Source organism: Bradysia coprophila, unplaced genomic scaffold, assembly GCF_014529535.1.
Source record: "Bradysia coprophila strain Holo2 unplaced genomic scaffold, BU_Bcop_v1 contig_70, whole genome shotgun sequence".
In the NCBI taxonomy this organism is placed as follows: Eukaryota; Metazoa; Arthropoda; class Insecta; order Diptera; family Sciaridae; genus Bradysia; species Bradysia coprophila.
Genome location: NW_023503941.1, coordinates 3,034,911 through 3,048,223, shown reverse-complemented (window position 1 = coordinate 3,048,223; position 13,313 = coordinate 3,034,911). Strand labels below are relative to the sequence as shown.

General features: G+C 40.2%; 2 protein-coding genes across 6 annotated transcripts in view; one reads left to right on the top strand and one right to left on the bottom strand.

The window, feature by feature from the left end:
- Window positions 1-13,313, bottom strand: part of LOC119083647 (serine-rich adhesin for platelets) — a 136,066-nt gene that overhangs the window by 10,232 nt on the left and 112,521 nt on the right. For all 5 annotated transcript variants that reach the window (XM_037193420.1, XM_037193418.1, XM_037193417.1 and 2 more), the window contains one exon: window positions 8,821-10,033. In XM_037193420.1, coding sequence (XP_037049315.1) covers window positions 8,821-10,033 — 1,213 coding nt within the window. The remainder of the gene's footprint in view (window positions 1-8,820; window positions 10,034-13,313) is intronic.
- LOC119083655 (phenoloxidase 2-like) lies at window positions 2,320-4,676 on the top strand. The gene is made up of 3 exons (XM_037193431.1): window positions 2,320-3,020; window positions 3,086-3,687; window positions 3,750-4,676. Exons 1-3 carry the CDS (start codon window positions 2,417-2,419, stop codon window positions 4,614-4,616), a joined length of 2,073 nt encoding a protein of 690 aa, XP_037049326.1. The 5' UTR covers window positions 2,320-2,416; the 3' UTR covers window positions 4,617-4,676.

Below are 13,313 nucleotides of genomic sequence, written 5' to 3'. Positions count from 1 at the left end.
CTATATGGGAACTTCGAGGAGCCCTAGCTCCGAAACGAGGCCGGTTCCCCCCAATTTTTTTTTCTGGAATGTCTTAGAATGACGACTAGAATCTACTCCCAAAATTTCAACAAAATCTAAAGAAGACTTTAGAAGATAGGAAACACGGACGGACGGACGGACTAACAAAGTAACGTAGGATTTTTTCATTTCGTTTAAAGTACTAAAATTGACCAAAATGTATGGAAATGGGGCTTCTTGGAAGATTTTTTGTGTGGCCAAATTTTAAGCTGCAAGAACGTGTGATAGCTCGTTGAACTCGTACGGACGCCTAGTTTTTTTTAATGGTAATTTGGAGTCTTTGAATTGTAGAACTTCAATATTTACTGTATATATGGTTCTGCAGTCTACGACAAAATTTTTTTTTTTTAATTTTTTCTAGTAATAGGACTTGCGTCACGGGCGCTATGCTAACGCGCGCCCATGAAATGAAATTGAAATTGAATTGAAGAAAGCTTTAACTGACGGTGTGCGACCCGCATACTATTCTTGACATATCAGTCGAACGACATTATGAACGACTGAAACGATCCAAAAATTAGAAAAATTTTCACATCGAAATATGTTTTAATCAAACCACAATACAGCCCGCGGATGTTGACTTTTTCTCACTTCATGTGCTATAACTGTGTATGGTATACTGTAGCAACAATACAACGTCATTGATAACAAAATATTAGAAATAAAACCACAACGAAAATGACGTAAAGTAACAAGAACTACGGTCATAAGGGGCCGTTCATAAAAGACGTCCACACGAATAAATATGAGTCCCACCCTGTTAGGTACAAGCTGCTCGAAGAGCTTAAGATTTGTATGTCTTGAGACATGGATTTGTAAAAGATTTTTTTTTGCATATCGACATCGATGGCAAAAGTAGAATCTCACGATCTCTTATCACTTCGCGAGCTGTCACCTTCTGACTCTTAGTTATTTTTTAAGAAATATCTAACTTGACGAAAACACAGACTTTTCGTCAAGTTGGATTTTCTTGTAAATAAACCAAGCGTCCCAGACGTTGACAGTTCAGCGACTATAAACAGGCTCCAGATTCTGGAAAACAATTTTTTTTAACGGTCAAAAACAGAGACACTTCTAACATACAAGCTCGTGGGACAAATCCCCCGCAGGCCCCTGTCTCGTCCCCCCCAGTTGACCTTGCTCTCTCTAACAAATCCCCCGCAGTGGGCCCCTAGTGTTCTTAGTCTAAAGGGTAATGTAAGGGCTCATTACTAGAAAAAATTGGGCCCCTGCATAAAGCGGTCCCCGCACTGAAAAAAGCTTAAAAGTGTCTCTGGTCAAAAAGCCGTTTGTCGCCGCGTTGGTATTATATCAACATAAAAAACCAAATTTCCAAGAAAAATTATTTAAATTCTTTTCTGGTGTCTATTCATGTTGAAACAATTGAAGTAAAAGATTTTCCCATTTAACATTTTGAAAATTTTATCGATCAAAAGAAGTAGTAGTCTCGATCTAATTATGTTGGTGACATGCTTGACGTTTGCAGAAGTTTCATTCCCGTTGAGCAATTTATTAACTTGCCGAATCCGCTATAAATCAGGATGATGTCCAATCCAACCTGATAAACTGCAACAATAAAATGTGTCACCGTGAAAAGGTATGTGCAAGAGGATGGGTAAAAGAAAGGAAAGATTTTTCTTCACTAAAATGCAGTAAGAAGATGACGTTTTATTGACGTTTTCTATTATGACAGATGCGATGAGAAAATTTTGATTTTCTCACCTCTTGTTTTTCCCTTACCCCATGGAAAGAGTTTTTACTTTACTAGGGATGTAAAGTGGCCTTTCCCTCCATAAGTCTTTATTTCGCTCGTAAAGTAAAAGTTTATACTGCACTCGGGAAATAATTTGATATTTCGTAAACGTACTTCGGACTGAAGCCCCACTTCTACTCATTTAGATACGAAATGTCAAATTACTTCCCTGGTATAGTAATGTACTATTTATCTCTGCAACTGTCACTTTGTTTTGATCTGGAAAAATTGTGGATTGTAGGTCAAAATGGTTATTCATGCCATGCACGGATGAAAAAATTACGAGTTCACCTCGCCTTGTTGGGAAACAAATAACCATTTTCCCAAAGTCTATCAGGGCTAATTCCTCGCCTTCTCCTCACTTACTAAGAAGAAATCGAAACAAAGTCAACGCACTCGAGTATGTTATACATAGCAACTTCTATGAGCACACCATTAAACTGATATTTATATCAAATGCAGGAACGGTTGCGGTTAGTGAATTTGGTATAAAATCCATCGCCGAGAACTGTTTTCCTACAGTTAAATTGTCGCATTCAATCGGTGTTCACACGCAGTGTTTTGTGTAATTCGACCTCATCTCCCCTTAAAAAAAGGTGAAAAATGTCTGACGACACGAGCAACTTATTGTTACTGTTCCAGAAGCCATTAGAGCCAGTGTTTACCGTGAAAGACAACGGTAAAACTGCTTTCGATTTGCCGGATGATTACTACACCGACCGTTACAAGCCAATCGGATCTGAACTTGCCTCTCGATTCGGCGACGATGTGGAAAAGAGAGTGTCACTGGTGCCGGTGGCACCACCAGATCTATCATTCGCTGAACCCCTAAAGAGGACAGCCGGTTTTTCACTGTTCAATCAGAAACATAAAGAAATTGCCGCCCAATTGACGAAGATCTTTCTGGACGCACCGAATGCTGCGTCACTGCTATCGACGGCAGCCTATGTGAAGGATCGCGTAAATATTTATTTGTTCCAGTATTCGTTGTCCGTTGCTGTTCAACATCGTCAGGACACTCGAAATATCGATTTGCCATCCATTGTGCAAACGTTCCCGGACCAGTTCGTTGATCCGTCGGCATTTCCGAAAGCTCGTGAGGAACTAGCGCTGGTTTCGCAAGAGAATCGAATGAATATCGATATACCGCTGAATTTCACGGCTACCGACAAGGAGGCAGAGCAACGGATGGGCTATTTTCGGGAAGGTTTGTCGTATCTACGGATGTTCCCCGTTTCGGGTGTTTAAATTTGAAATCAAAATTCGTTTCAGACATCGGAGTCAATATGCATCACTGGCATTGGCATTTGGTCTATCCTGGAGAGGGCGACCGCAGAGTCGTTGACAAGGATCGTAGAGGTGAACTCTTCTACTACATGCACAATCAGATCATCAATCGCTACAACGTCGACCGAATGTGCAATGGTCTGGAGCGTGTGAAGCCATTGACCAATTTGCGTGTCCCTGTGCCGGAAGCCTACTTTCCGAAAATTATCCGCAGTTCGAACAATCGAGCATATCCACCGCGGCACGCAAATTCTATGCTAAGCGATGTGAATCGTCCCGGCGACAATACGATCGTTGAGTTGGGAGATATTGAACGGTGGCGAGATCGCATTTACCAGGCCATCGATCAGGGATATGTGGTTGATGGTGGTGGTCGGCAAATATCGTTGTTAGGCGACGATGGAATTGACATTCTGGGTAATGTGATCGAGGCGAGTTCTCTTTCGCCGAATCGATTGCTCTATGGAAATTTGCACAACGAAGGGCACAACGTGATTTCGTTCGTTCACGATCCGGATCAAAAGTATTTGGAGGAGTATGGTGTGATGGGAGATGTTACAACGGCCATGAGAGATCCCATATTTTATGTAAGTACCGGCCTCAATAGACACCTTCACCAACACTGAACTAATTATTCGGGTCTTTGCAGAGATGGCACAGCTTCATCGATGGCGTGTTTGCTCGCTATAAGAAGAACATCGCTCCGTACCACGCCGAAACCGAACTAATGTACAACGGCGTTACCGTGACATCGGTTGGCGTTCAAATAACAAAATCGAAAAGCGCTAAGCAGAACGTTCTGTTGACCTATTGGCAACGATCGGATGTCGATTTGAGCGCCGGTCTCGATTTCGGAAGGGACGGAAATGTCTACGCTCAATTCACCCACTTACAACACGCTCCTTTCGAGTACACGATTAACGTGGAGAATAGTAGTAGCGCTCAACGCCAGGGCACATGTCGCATCTTCTTATGTCCAATCAACGATGAGCGTGGCACACCATTATCATTCGAAGAGCAACGCAAACTGATGCTGGAAATGGACAAATTTACCGTGCAACTGAATCCGGGATCGAATATGATTCGTCGCCGGTCGCATGAATCGAGTGTCACCATTCCGTATGAACGATCTTTCCGACGCATTGGCAGTCAATATCAACCCGTCGATCCGGTACAGAGAGCTCAGTTCCAGTTTTGCGGTTGTGGTTGGCCGCAGCACATGGTACTGCCCAAGGGAACGATCGATGGTGCACGATTCAACATTTTCGTAATGATTTCGGACTATGACCTTGATCGGGTCGATCAGCCGGATGCCAGCAATGTGTGCAACGATGCTGCATCGTTCTGTGGATTGAAGGATCAAAAGTATCCGGATAAACGGGCGATGGGCTTTCCGTTTGATCGTCCGTACAGAGTCGATCAACTGATCGATTTCAAGAATCTCGGCACGAATATGGCCATTGGCGAATGTCAAATTAAATTTACCAATGCGGTCATCAATCGCACGGCTGCATGAGAAAATGTACCATTCTGAGCTTCGATTGCAATAAATTTCTTATACTTCGCCAAAACCGCACGTCAATGCTTTCATTATGTCTGAGTATACCACGATTCGTCCACTACCACTGCTTTAAATCAACTATTTCCGTGACAATAATTTCATTTCATTCAGACCGATTTTCAAGCACTAACTCTCCGCTGCTAATTCAACGTTCTCACCAGTTGTGTATAGCAAATTAATAGACTTGAAAATGACGGTGTGTGTGGTGTAGACTCTTGTCTCGTTCACCATTAATTCAACGCTGATGGTTGGTTATAATCATTCCGCCACGTTAGAGTAGACAAACAAAATATTCATAAGCTGTCGAGCTGTCAAGGTTGTGTGGTTGTGTTATTGTAGGCAGAGAAACGTATATTGTAATCAACATGAAGGCTTTTGGTTGCTGCCTTCAGTTATTATTACGAGAACTTGGCATATGATACTCGATTCAACGAGGCGGTTGGCAACGGCCGCATTTACAAACTAGTTTTACCTTGACCTAATTGGATATGGTTGTTTGGAGTGTGTGCTACTTTGCATACATCATATCTAAGACTGTTTCACGAATGACGGGCGTAAAATTTCGTGCATATCTAATGAAGACCGTCAACTGACTCAGAGCATCCTATTGTCCTGAAAATTCAACGACGTGAGTGTCGATGACTTCCTGAAGAAACGGCGACTAGTCGTCGTTTTTCAAAAGCTCACCGTTTGTTCAGAAAGTCGTCCCTCCTTCAGGAATTCATCGATTCTTGTCCTGAAGAAACAACAAGAAGAATCAACCACTTCCTGAAGAAACGACGACTTCCCGATGAAACTTTGAGTTAATGAAAGACGGCTGGTCGCCGTTTCTTCAGGAATTCATCGACACTCACGTCGTTTCAAGGGAATGAGCATACTCTTTATTGTAATTTATCAGATGAATTGTTGCGCTTTTAATGAATTTAAGGAAATTTGGCGAAACTGTCAGTCAATTGAAAGCGCTACACTTTCGATTGCAACACTCACTCATTTCATTTCGTATATTGCACAATTCACCTAAGCTTTAATCTTTCTTTAAGGTGCTTTGAGTCTGAAAAAATTCATCCGTTTACAACAAATGTTCATCCGTTTACGTAAACTCCGCCTACATTCTATTGTTTGAACACATCTGTCAAGTACACGGACGAACTAAACGCACGACTCTGAATTGGGCTTTACTTACGTTTCTTATGTTGAACTGTTGGACCTCAAAGACATCAGAAGTTTAGTCGGTCCCTAACTCAGGTGAAATTCACGTTACATTTTCTAATGAAACATTAGAGCAAAACATTCGAAAAACTGGGGAAACAGGCAGATACGCCGACTGTTTTGAGACCCAACATATAAAATTATGAGTTGTACGTTGTTTACCTCTGTGTTGCGTACCCAAAGTATATAAACACTGAAGGTAACGCAAATCCGCAAGAACACACCTACTTCCGGGTGAATATAATCTTTACAATGTTGGACACAAGTCAAATTTACTTTGTTAGGTTGCAACACATGCCAAAACTCAACACTAAACAACACACTTCCAACAACATTATCGCGCCAAACGACACACAAGCAACATAACAAATCTTATATTCACCCGGAACTCGGGGTCCACGGTCCTTGCTATTCCCTGAGGATTTGCGTTACCTTCAGTATGTATATTTACCTTGTTGCGTACCAACCCATTTTTCTAGCGTAATCACGTTGTCGCTACTCAATGGGAAGGGTTTCAAAAGAGCGAAGGCAGTTTGAAGTCAAGTTCCCGAAACATTGATTTTGTTTCGTTTTGCTTATTTTTCAATAAATATTCAAGCATATCTCTGGAAGTTTCTGCTCAAAAATCGTGTGTGATACACCAAATGAAAGGTATCGACGAGACCAATCTGAATATCGAAATTTTATAATTTGAAATCAGATTTGTCGATCAGTAGCTATTGGCGAGAAAGCAAACAAAATTGCGTGTTTTGCTTGTTATGATTTTCTTTGTTGAGGCATTTTGCCCCAATTTTAGGCCAAACAAACACTCACGACACAAACGTTTCTCTGATGATTTAAAAAAAACTTTTCTGTTTTGCATAGCCTACATAGTGGACCTGCTTAGGCTGAAAAATGGGCTTAATCGTGCATCTTAGAAAATCGTTATAACGATGATTGTGGGTTGTTCCGTATCGATTACTGATTCTAAATTGATGTGGGGCCAAGACGGCAGCTCAATGGTTCTCTGGTGAGCGGCCGTTATGTCCCTTTTTTCTATGATTTTTCATTCGTAAGCGAGAAGAGATGTCAATCCACTTCCAAAGGATAAGTTATAGAGAAAAGTCTAAATTTTTTTTTGGTGAAATTTATTTTCTGACATTTGAATCCAAAATGGCGGAAAAAATTGGTCAAATTCGAAAAATATGGTCTTCTGGTGTTAATGAGATGGTAGTATTTTGGTTCTCAAAATTCCTCCATCCAACATGGTCTACTATCTTCCCAGTTCTAGAGTTTTGAGGTTTCTTAGGATATCGTTTGAACTTACGGGATTGTTAAGATGACTCTCAATAATCCTGAATATCCAGATGATGTACCATAATGGTTAAATTTTAGGATCTGACCAGTTCTATAATCCAAAAAGTCCAGAAGGAAACCCAGAAAAACTTGACAAATCCTTCAAATTACTCAAATTCTAGAACTGATAGCATGGTATACTATGTAAGGTGGTGGAATTTTAGGAACTAACATAATATAACCTCAACAATCCCAAAAGTCCAGAAGGGAACCCAATAAAATCTCAGATATCCTTCATAATACTTACGTTCTAGAGCTGGGAACATATTGTGCATGTGCAGTGACATAATTTTAGGAACTGACCCACTACCACCTCAACAGTTCAATAAATCCTGAAGAGAATCCAAAAAACCCAAAGATCCTTCAAAATCCTTAAATTCTAGAACAGGGAGCATGTTTTCGTGAATATATGAAACTCGGTTACGCCTTGCGTTACTAAAATTTACAGAAAATACAACTTTAGGTCGATTGTCATGGAAATACGTATGATTATTTACTCTAACGAAAAAAAATAATAATTTCGTTGTATTTTTCCATGAAGAGCATATGGTGACTTCACTGTTACGGACATATCTCCGGAACGAGCTGCCCGATTTCAATCAATAAAAAACGAAACCGTAGCTCTTTAAATTCTCCATAAACCTTTTGAAGAAAATTTTTGCGAATTTACAGTCTTTCTATCAGTTTCAGAGATTTTCCTTTGAGAAAAAAATATTTTTCGACTTTGACCAATTTTTTCCGCCATTTTGGATTCAAATGTCAAAAAATAAATTTCACCAAAAAAAAATTTAGACTTTTCTCTATAACTTATCCTTTGGAAGTGGATTGATATCTCTTTTCGCTTACGAATGAAAAATCATAGAAAAAAATGGGACATAACGGCTGCTCACCAGAGAACCGTTGAGCTGCCGTCTTGGCCCCACATCAATTTATAATCAGGAATTGATACGGAACAACATACAATCATCGTAATAACGATTTTCAAAGATGCACGATTTTTTGCCTAAGCAGGTCCACTAACAACATTCCCAAGAATTTAAGCCCACTTCAGCAAAAATTGAATCATTTTCCTGATGAATTTACGAAGATCATCTCAATTTTTCATAGTCGGCGAGGAAAACTTTTCCGACAAATTTCTTCCGGATTTTCTTTTTTTTTTCTGTTGCATTAGACTCCAATTAGTAGAATAGGACTAATACAGCAAGCAAAAATCTCAAAGAAGTTTTTTTGGTAGAGGTCGAAATAGGTGGGAGGCAGAAAACTCGAAAATTTAGCTTCTATGATTTGACGCAAGTTGTAAAAGAATTTTTCAAAATTTTTAAAATCGATTTTTGACATCTTGGGACGATAAAAATTTTTTGTGGACTACGACAGTCTCGATGCTTTATCCATCGCACACCCCTATTGCACTTCTAGCATGAGTAGTACTCTAAATAGAGTACAGGAAGTGGACAATGTACCATTGGCACTGTAAAAAATTTGGAAAACATTTTCTTCTGGCAGGAAAGACTCCAACACAATTCTTGAGTATTTACTTCAGTGGAGGAGGTTAAGTTCTTCAAGAGGGTTACTTGGAGCTAACAAGTGTAGAATGAAAAACGTAAGGTCGACTCACCTGGTGAAGTTCCGTCAGTGGAATATCCCGTCGAATACGCACTTTCCGGTGAGCTCAACGTATTTATCATGTGAGCCAATTGGTGCGTGCCCGGAGCAGTCAAATGGCTCCCGTTACTGTACCGATTCGTTCGCAGCATGTTGCGATTCTTTTCGCCGCTACTGAGTCGAATGTTTGTTTGGATCGTTGAGCTGATGGCTTGTCCCGGATGAGCCTTATTGTTGCTGGCACATTTATCAATCGAAAAGCTATCACTCAGATTGTTGTTGTTGTTGTTATGGTTACCATTATGATGGCTGAACTGTTGCGATTGTCGGCCGTCATAGTGGTTATTGTTAACACAATTCATCACAACACCATTCGAATTATCACAACGTTTGGTACCGTTTTTCAACTGTACATTTGCATTGCACCGGTCATAATTACCGCCGCAAACAGACGATGATGTCTCACAGCCACCATTCGTCGACGACGATGTGGAAAACGTTCGCGACTGTATTCGACCGTAAAGATGTTCCGCATTTTCATGCGATTGCTTGCCAAAACATTTACCATCGCTAATCGCATCTGACTGATATTCATCACGTTTCCTTGCTGCTGCGACTTTCTCGTGTTCGAATTTATTTGATTTTGCCATTGCATCAATGCCACCTCCTCCCACTGTCGGTCCAACACCACCACCACCACCACATCCTCGTCCCGATAAACCCTTTGCGGAAAAGTGATTTTCCTTGATTATTTGCTTGCCGGCGGCGGTGCTATTCGTCATAGTTTGATGATGTGATTGATCCATCATCGGAACTCGTTCGTATTGAATGGGTTTCGGTTCGATGGTAACTGTTGAACTTGTTGATGACTGCGGATGGTTGGATGTGTTCGTATTGCTGTAACAGTAATTGTTTTGTCGAAAATGATGGATGTTTGATTGTCTTGTGTCGATTGGATCGGTCCCAGTGTGGTGCATGTACGCTTGCTGGTCAGTTGGTCGGGTAAATTTTTTATGGTCAGCGCTTTTCGAATACTGTTGATAGTTGGGATGCAAATGGTTGGTACTGCTAGCGCTGGTAGTTTTCTCCAAAGTGTAGGAACTTTTGTGAATCATTTTCTTGGGCGATGAGGATTTTACCGTATGCCTGTACGGGTATTCGTCGGAATTCAGCTTAGATGACATGTCATTGTCTTGGGGAGAATGCCAACCTGCTCGGCTGGATTTCTGTGAATGAAAGAAGAAAAATAGTTTTAACATGTAGGCCGGTATCATTATGATAAATATGTGCTTGCAAGTGATGTTGATATCATTCACGAAACTTCAGATGACAAAAAAAGTTATTTGTTCACCGAGGAAAGAAAATAGGAAATTCCAATAGGAGTGAAGTGACGTATGGTAATGAGGAATCTCGCGCCGGCGTTATTCACAATGACTCTCAAAGTGACATTTCCCCTATACAAAATGTGTCATTTTCTGTATCATTGTGAATCACGCCGGCGTTAGATTCCTAGCAGCAGATGGACGAAAAGTGTTACTTTCGTTGCCTCTTCTGACCAAAACGTTGTATGCAACTCGGTGATAATAGTTATTTATGACATCGAGGGCAAAGTACTTTATTAGTCTCTAAAAACCATAGCACTGTCAACCACCGAAGCTGACTTTGACGTCACTCAAATAAACGGCCTGGACAACCAAAGTTGGCTATTCTATTTCATTCAAAATACAGTATGAAAGGCATTATCCAAGGTAAATACAGTGAGGAGGTAATGCCATTCAGACGCGCGGCCTAGCAACATAAGTTCGATGCCAGTGACATCTTTTTTTAAAATGGTTGACTACGATTTTCTTGTATTTAACAAAAATATTTTCACTATCTCACAACAGATGTCCCGACTTTCTATTCCATTTTTTACTTTCAACGAAGGGATGAGATGGCGTTTGTATCGAACTTTCGTGTCACCGCACATCTGATTCGGTTATATATGGCATTACCTCCTCACTATATTTACCTTGGCATTATCAAGCGACAGTGCTATGACGTACGCAAAACGTTGTCCTGACCTCTGGGAGACAATAGGAAATTTAAATTCCAATCGGTAAACAAACAACTATTCCGTACCAGGCAAGAGCGCCGCCGAAAATAAGCCGTCGATCAAGCCGCCGCCGGCCATTTTTGAGCAAGCCGCGCCGCAGCCGAGCCGGTGCCAAAAACACGGCTCAAGCCGGCTTGAAACGGCTGGAAAATGAAATAAAGATTTCGAAAGGTGAATGGGTGAAATAATTTTGAAAACCGAGATTCCTGTTGATCCTAAGCAGCTCAAGTACTTTTTGAATTTTTTTTTCAAAATTAAGAAAATTTTGAAAATTTTCTTGAATTTTCATGAATTTTCCAGAATGGTATATTACGTCCTCGCTTCTAAGTTTGTTGTTTTGGCAAGTATGACCTTTGCGGAACGAGCCGAAGGCGCACAATTAGTTAATTCACAAATTTGAGAAAACTTTATCGATCTTTGCGAATTTTCTCGATTTTTTTTCTTTTCAATTTTTACTTGATTTTCGTGAGCTTTCGATTTCTTCTCGAAAACCATTTTCTTAATGAGTTAAATGAGTGTACCGGAGCATGATTTTCCATTTAGTTCAAGTTTTGAGGCAATAAAACTTGACGTGTTAGTGAACCTTAGACTTAGAGACTTGCTTGTAACAAGACCAGTTCCACTTGCACTTTGAACAACCTAATCTACCTACATTTTCGCTTTCCGTACAATTTCATTTTCATGCTCACTAGTTCATTTTCCATGAATTCATCTAAACGTTTTTATTTAAAAAAAAAGTTAAAAGGAACCTCCTCCGGCCGAACCGTTTTAAGCCGGCTCAAGCCGACTTTTTCGCCGCCGCCGAGAAATTTTTTTCGGCTAGCCGCCGCCGAGGTTTCTTCGTCGGCGCTCATGCCTGTTTCGTACCGACATATTCTTAAAGAACAAGATATACAAAACAGCATTGACATCTGTGTGAATAACCGCATTCGGTAACGTAACTTAAAGTTTCAAGCAGAAAATTAGTTCCATTCGCTCTTCCAAGGAACTAAAACCCAAAAACCAAACAAAATCTTTTATTAAAACAAAAGACTTGTCCCATTGAATCAACACAAAACTTCAACGGCAGACACATTTTAATGTAAACGATATCACTGTCTCATTGTGTATAGACACTTCACTGATATATATACACAGTGAGAGAGAGCACTTCCATTTTCAGCAAAGATTTTCCATTACATAAACGCAAACCCACAACATAACACCCCGACCGACGACGGCCCCAGCAACGTAAAGTTCAAATAGACTAACGAGACACGTTGTTACTTTGTTACGAGAGTCTGTATGTAAACTGCTGTGCAAACATACAAAATTGTATGTCGAGTTCATGGCAAAAAATACAGCGAAGCATTTTATGTTAATGCAGCCGATGAAAGTAGCCTTAAAACTCGGATGAAATGTAAAAAATGTTCAGTGAAATGACGACGAATAGATATTTTTTTGGGGATGAATTTTTTTCGTACTCTATGGTGGTGCAATACGAACGAGGATGCCACTGAAATGCTTTTTTCTTCTTTTTAATAGAGGAATGCATTACCATGATATTTCTGGTCCAGCGATGTTGCAAATGAGTTCTAAAAAAACCCGTTTTCACGATGATAAAAACGGTGGTTTTAGAAGCCAAACACTGAACAGATTTCTGTGGACAAAAATGTTTTGATTCTCGAAAAACTGAAAATGGTCCAGTCTTTACGTTTTTTCGTTTTTTCCAGTGATGAAAATGAAATGTTTTTCCTGACCGCACTTCACAGACAATAGATAATATCCTTGAGAGAGAGAGAGAGAGAGAGAGAGAGAGAAGTGTTCATTGTCTTTTTGAAAACGGAAGCGTAAACGGAGTGCCTTCGTTAGCGCTGATTCGCAGTTGTTTTGGTCGCCGTTTTCAAAATAAGAACGAAAACTGTTCTGCCTTTCTAATGTTATAGTTTCCACTTAAAAATGTTCGGCGTAAGAGAGCACCTCGAAGGATTTCTATTGGTTGAAATTCGTCTCTCTCGTTTTTTAACCAATGAAAATCATTTACGAAGCACTCTCACGACAAAAATTTTTGAGCTGAAGTCAAGCTTTAAGCTAGTTTGGTAATCGGTTTACATGACAATTAAACAAAAGCCAATGAATCAAAATGAATTTTTGAGAGAAATATGTGTACTAAATGGTGGCAGCATTGAATCGTGTCAAAGCACAGTGCGTTGATCGTGTTCAATTTTTCTGCGTATAAACGAAGGCAGAACGGAATATGAAAACGAAGAACTTGTTCGTAAACGGAGACTGTGCACCTGTGACAGATAATCTTTCCCCAGGTAATGTAATTTCTCATACAAAAACAGCATTACCTGTCACAGATAATTTGATTTTTATATGAAAAATTACATTACCTGGGGACAGAACTGTCACCGTTTTTCTCAGTGTGC

Coding starts and splice junctions, on each gene's coding strand:
- LOC119083655 (XM_037193431.1), top strand. CDS start 2,417: ATGTCTGACGACACGAGCAACTTATTGTTACTGTTCCAGAAGCCATTA. Junction 3,021..3,085: donor GATGGGCTATTTTCGGGAAG/GTTTGTCGTATC, acceptor AATTCGTTTCAG/ACATCGGAGTCAATATGCAT. Junction 3,688..3,749: donor TGAGAGATCCCATATTTTAT/GTAAGTACCGGC, acceptor GGGTCTTTGCAG/AGATGGCACAGCTTCATCGA.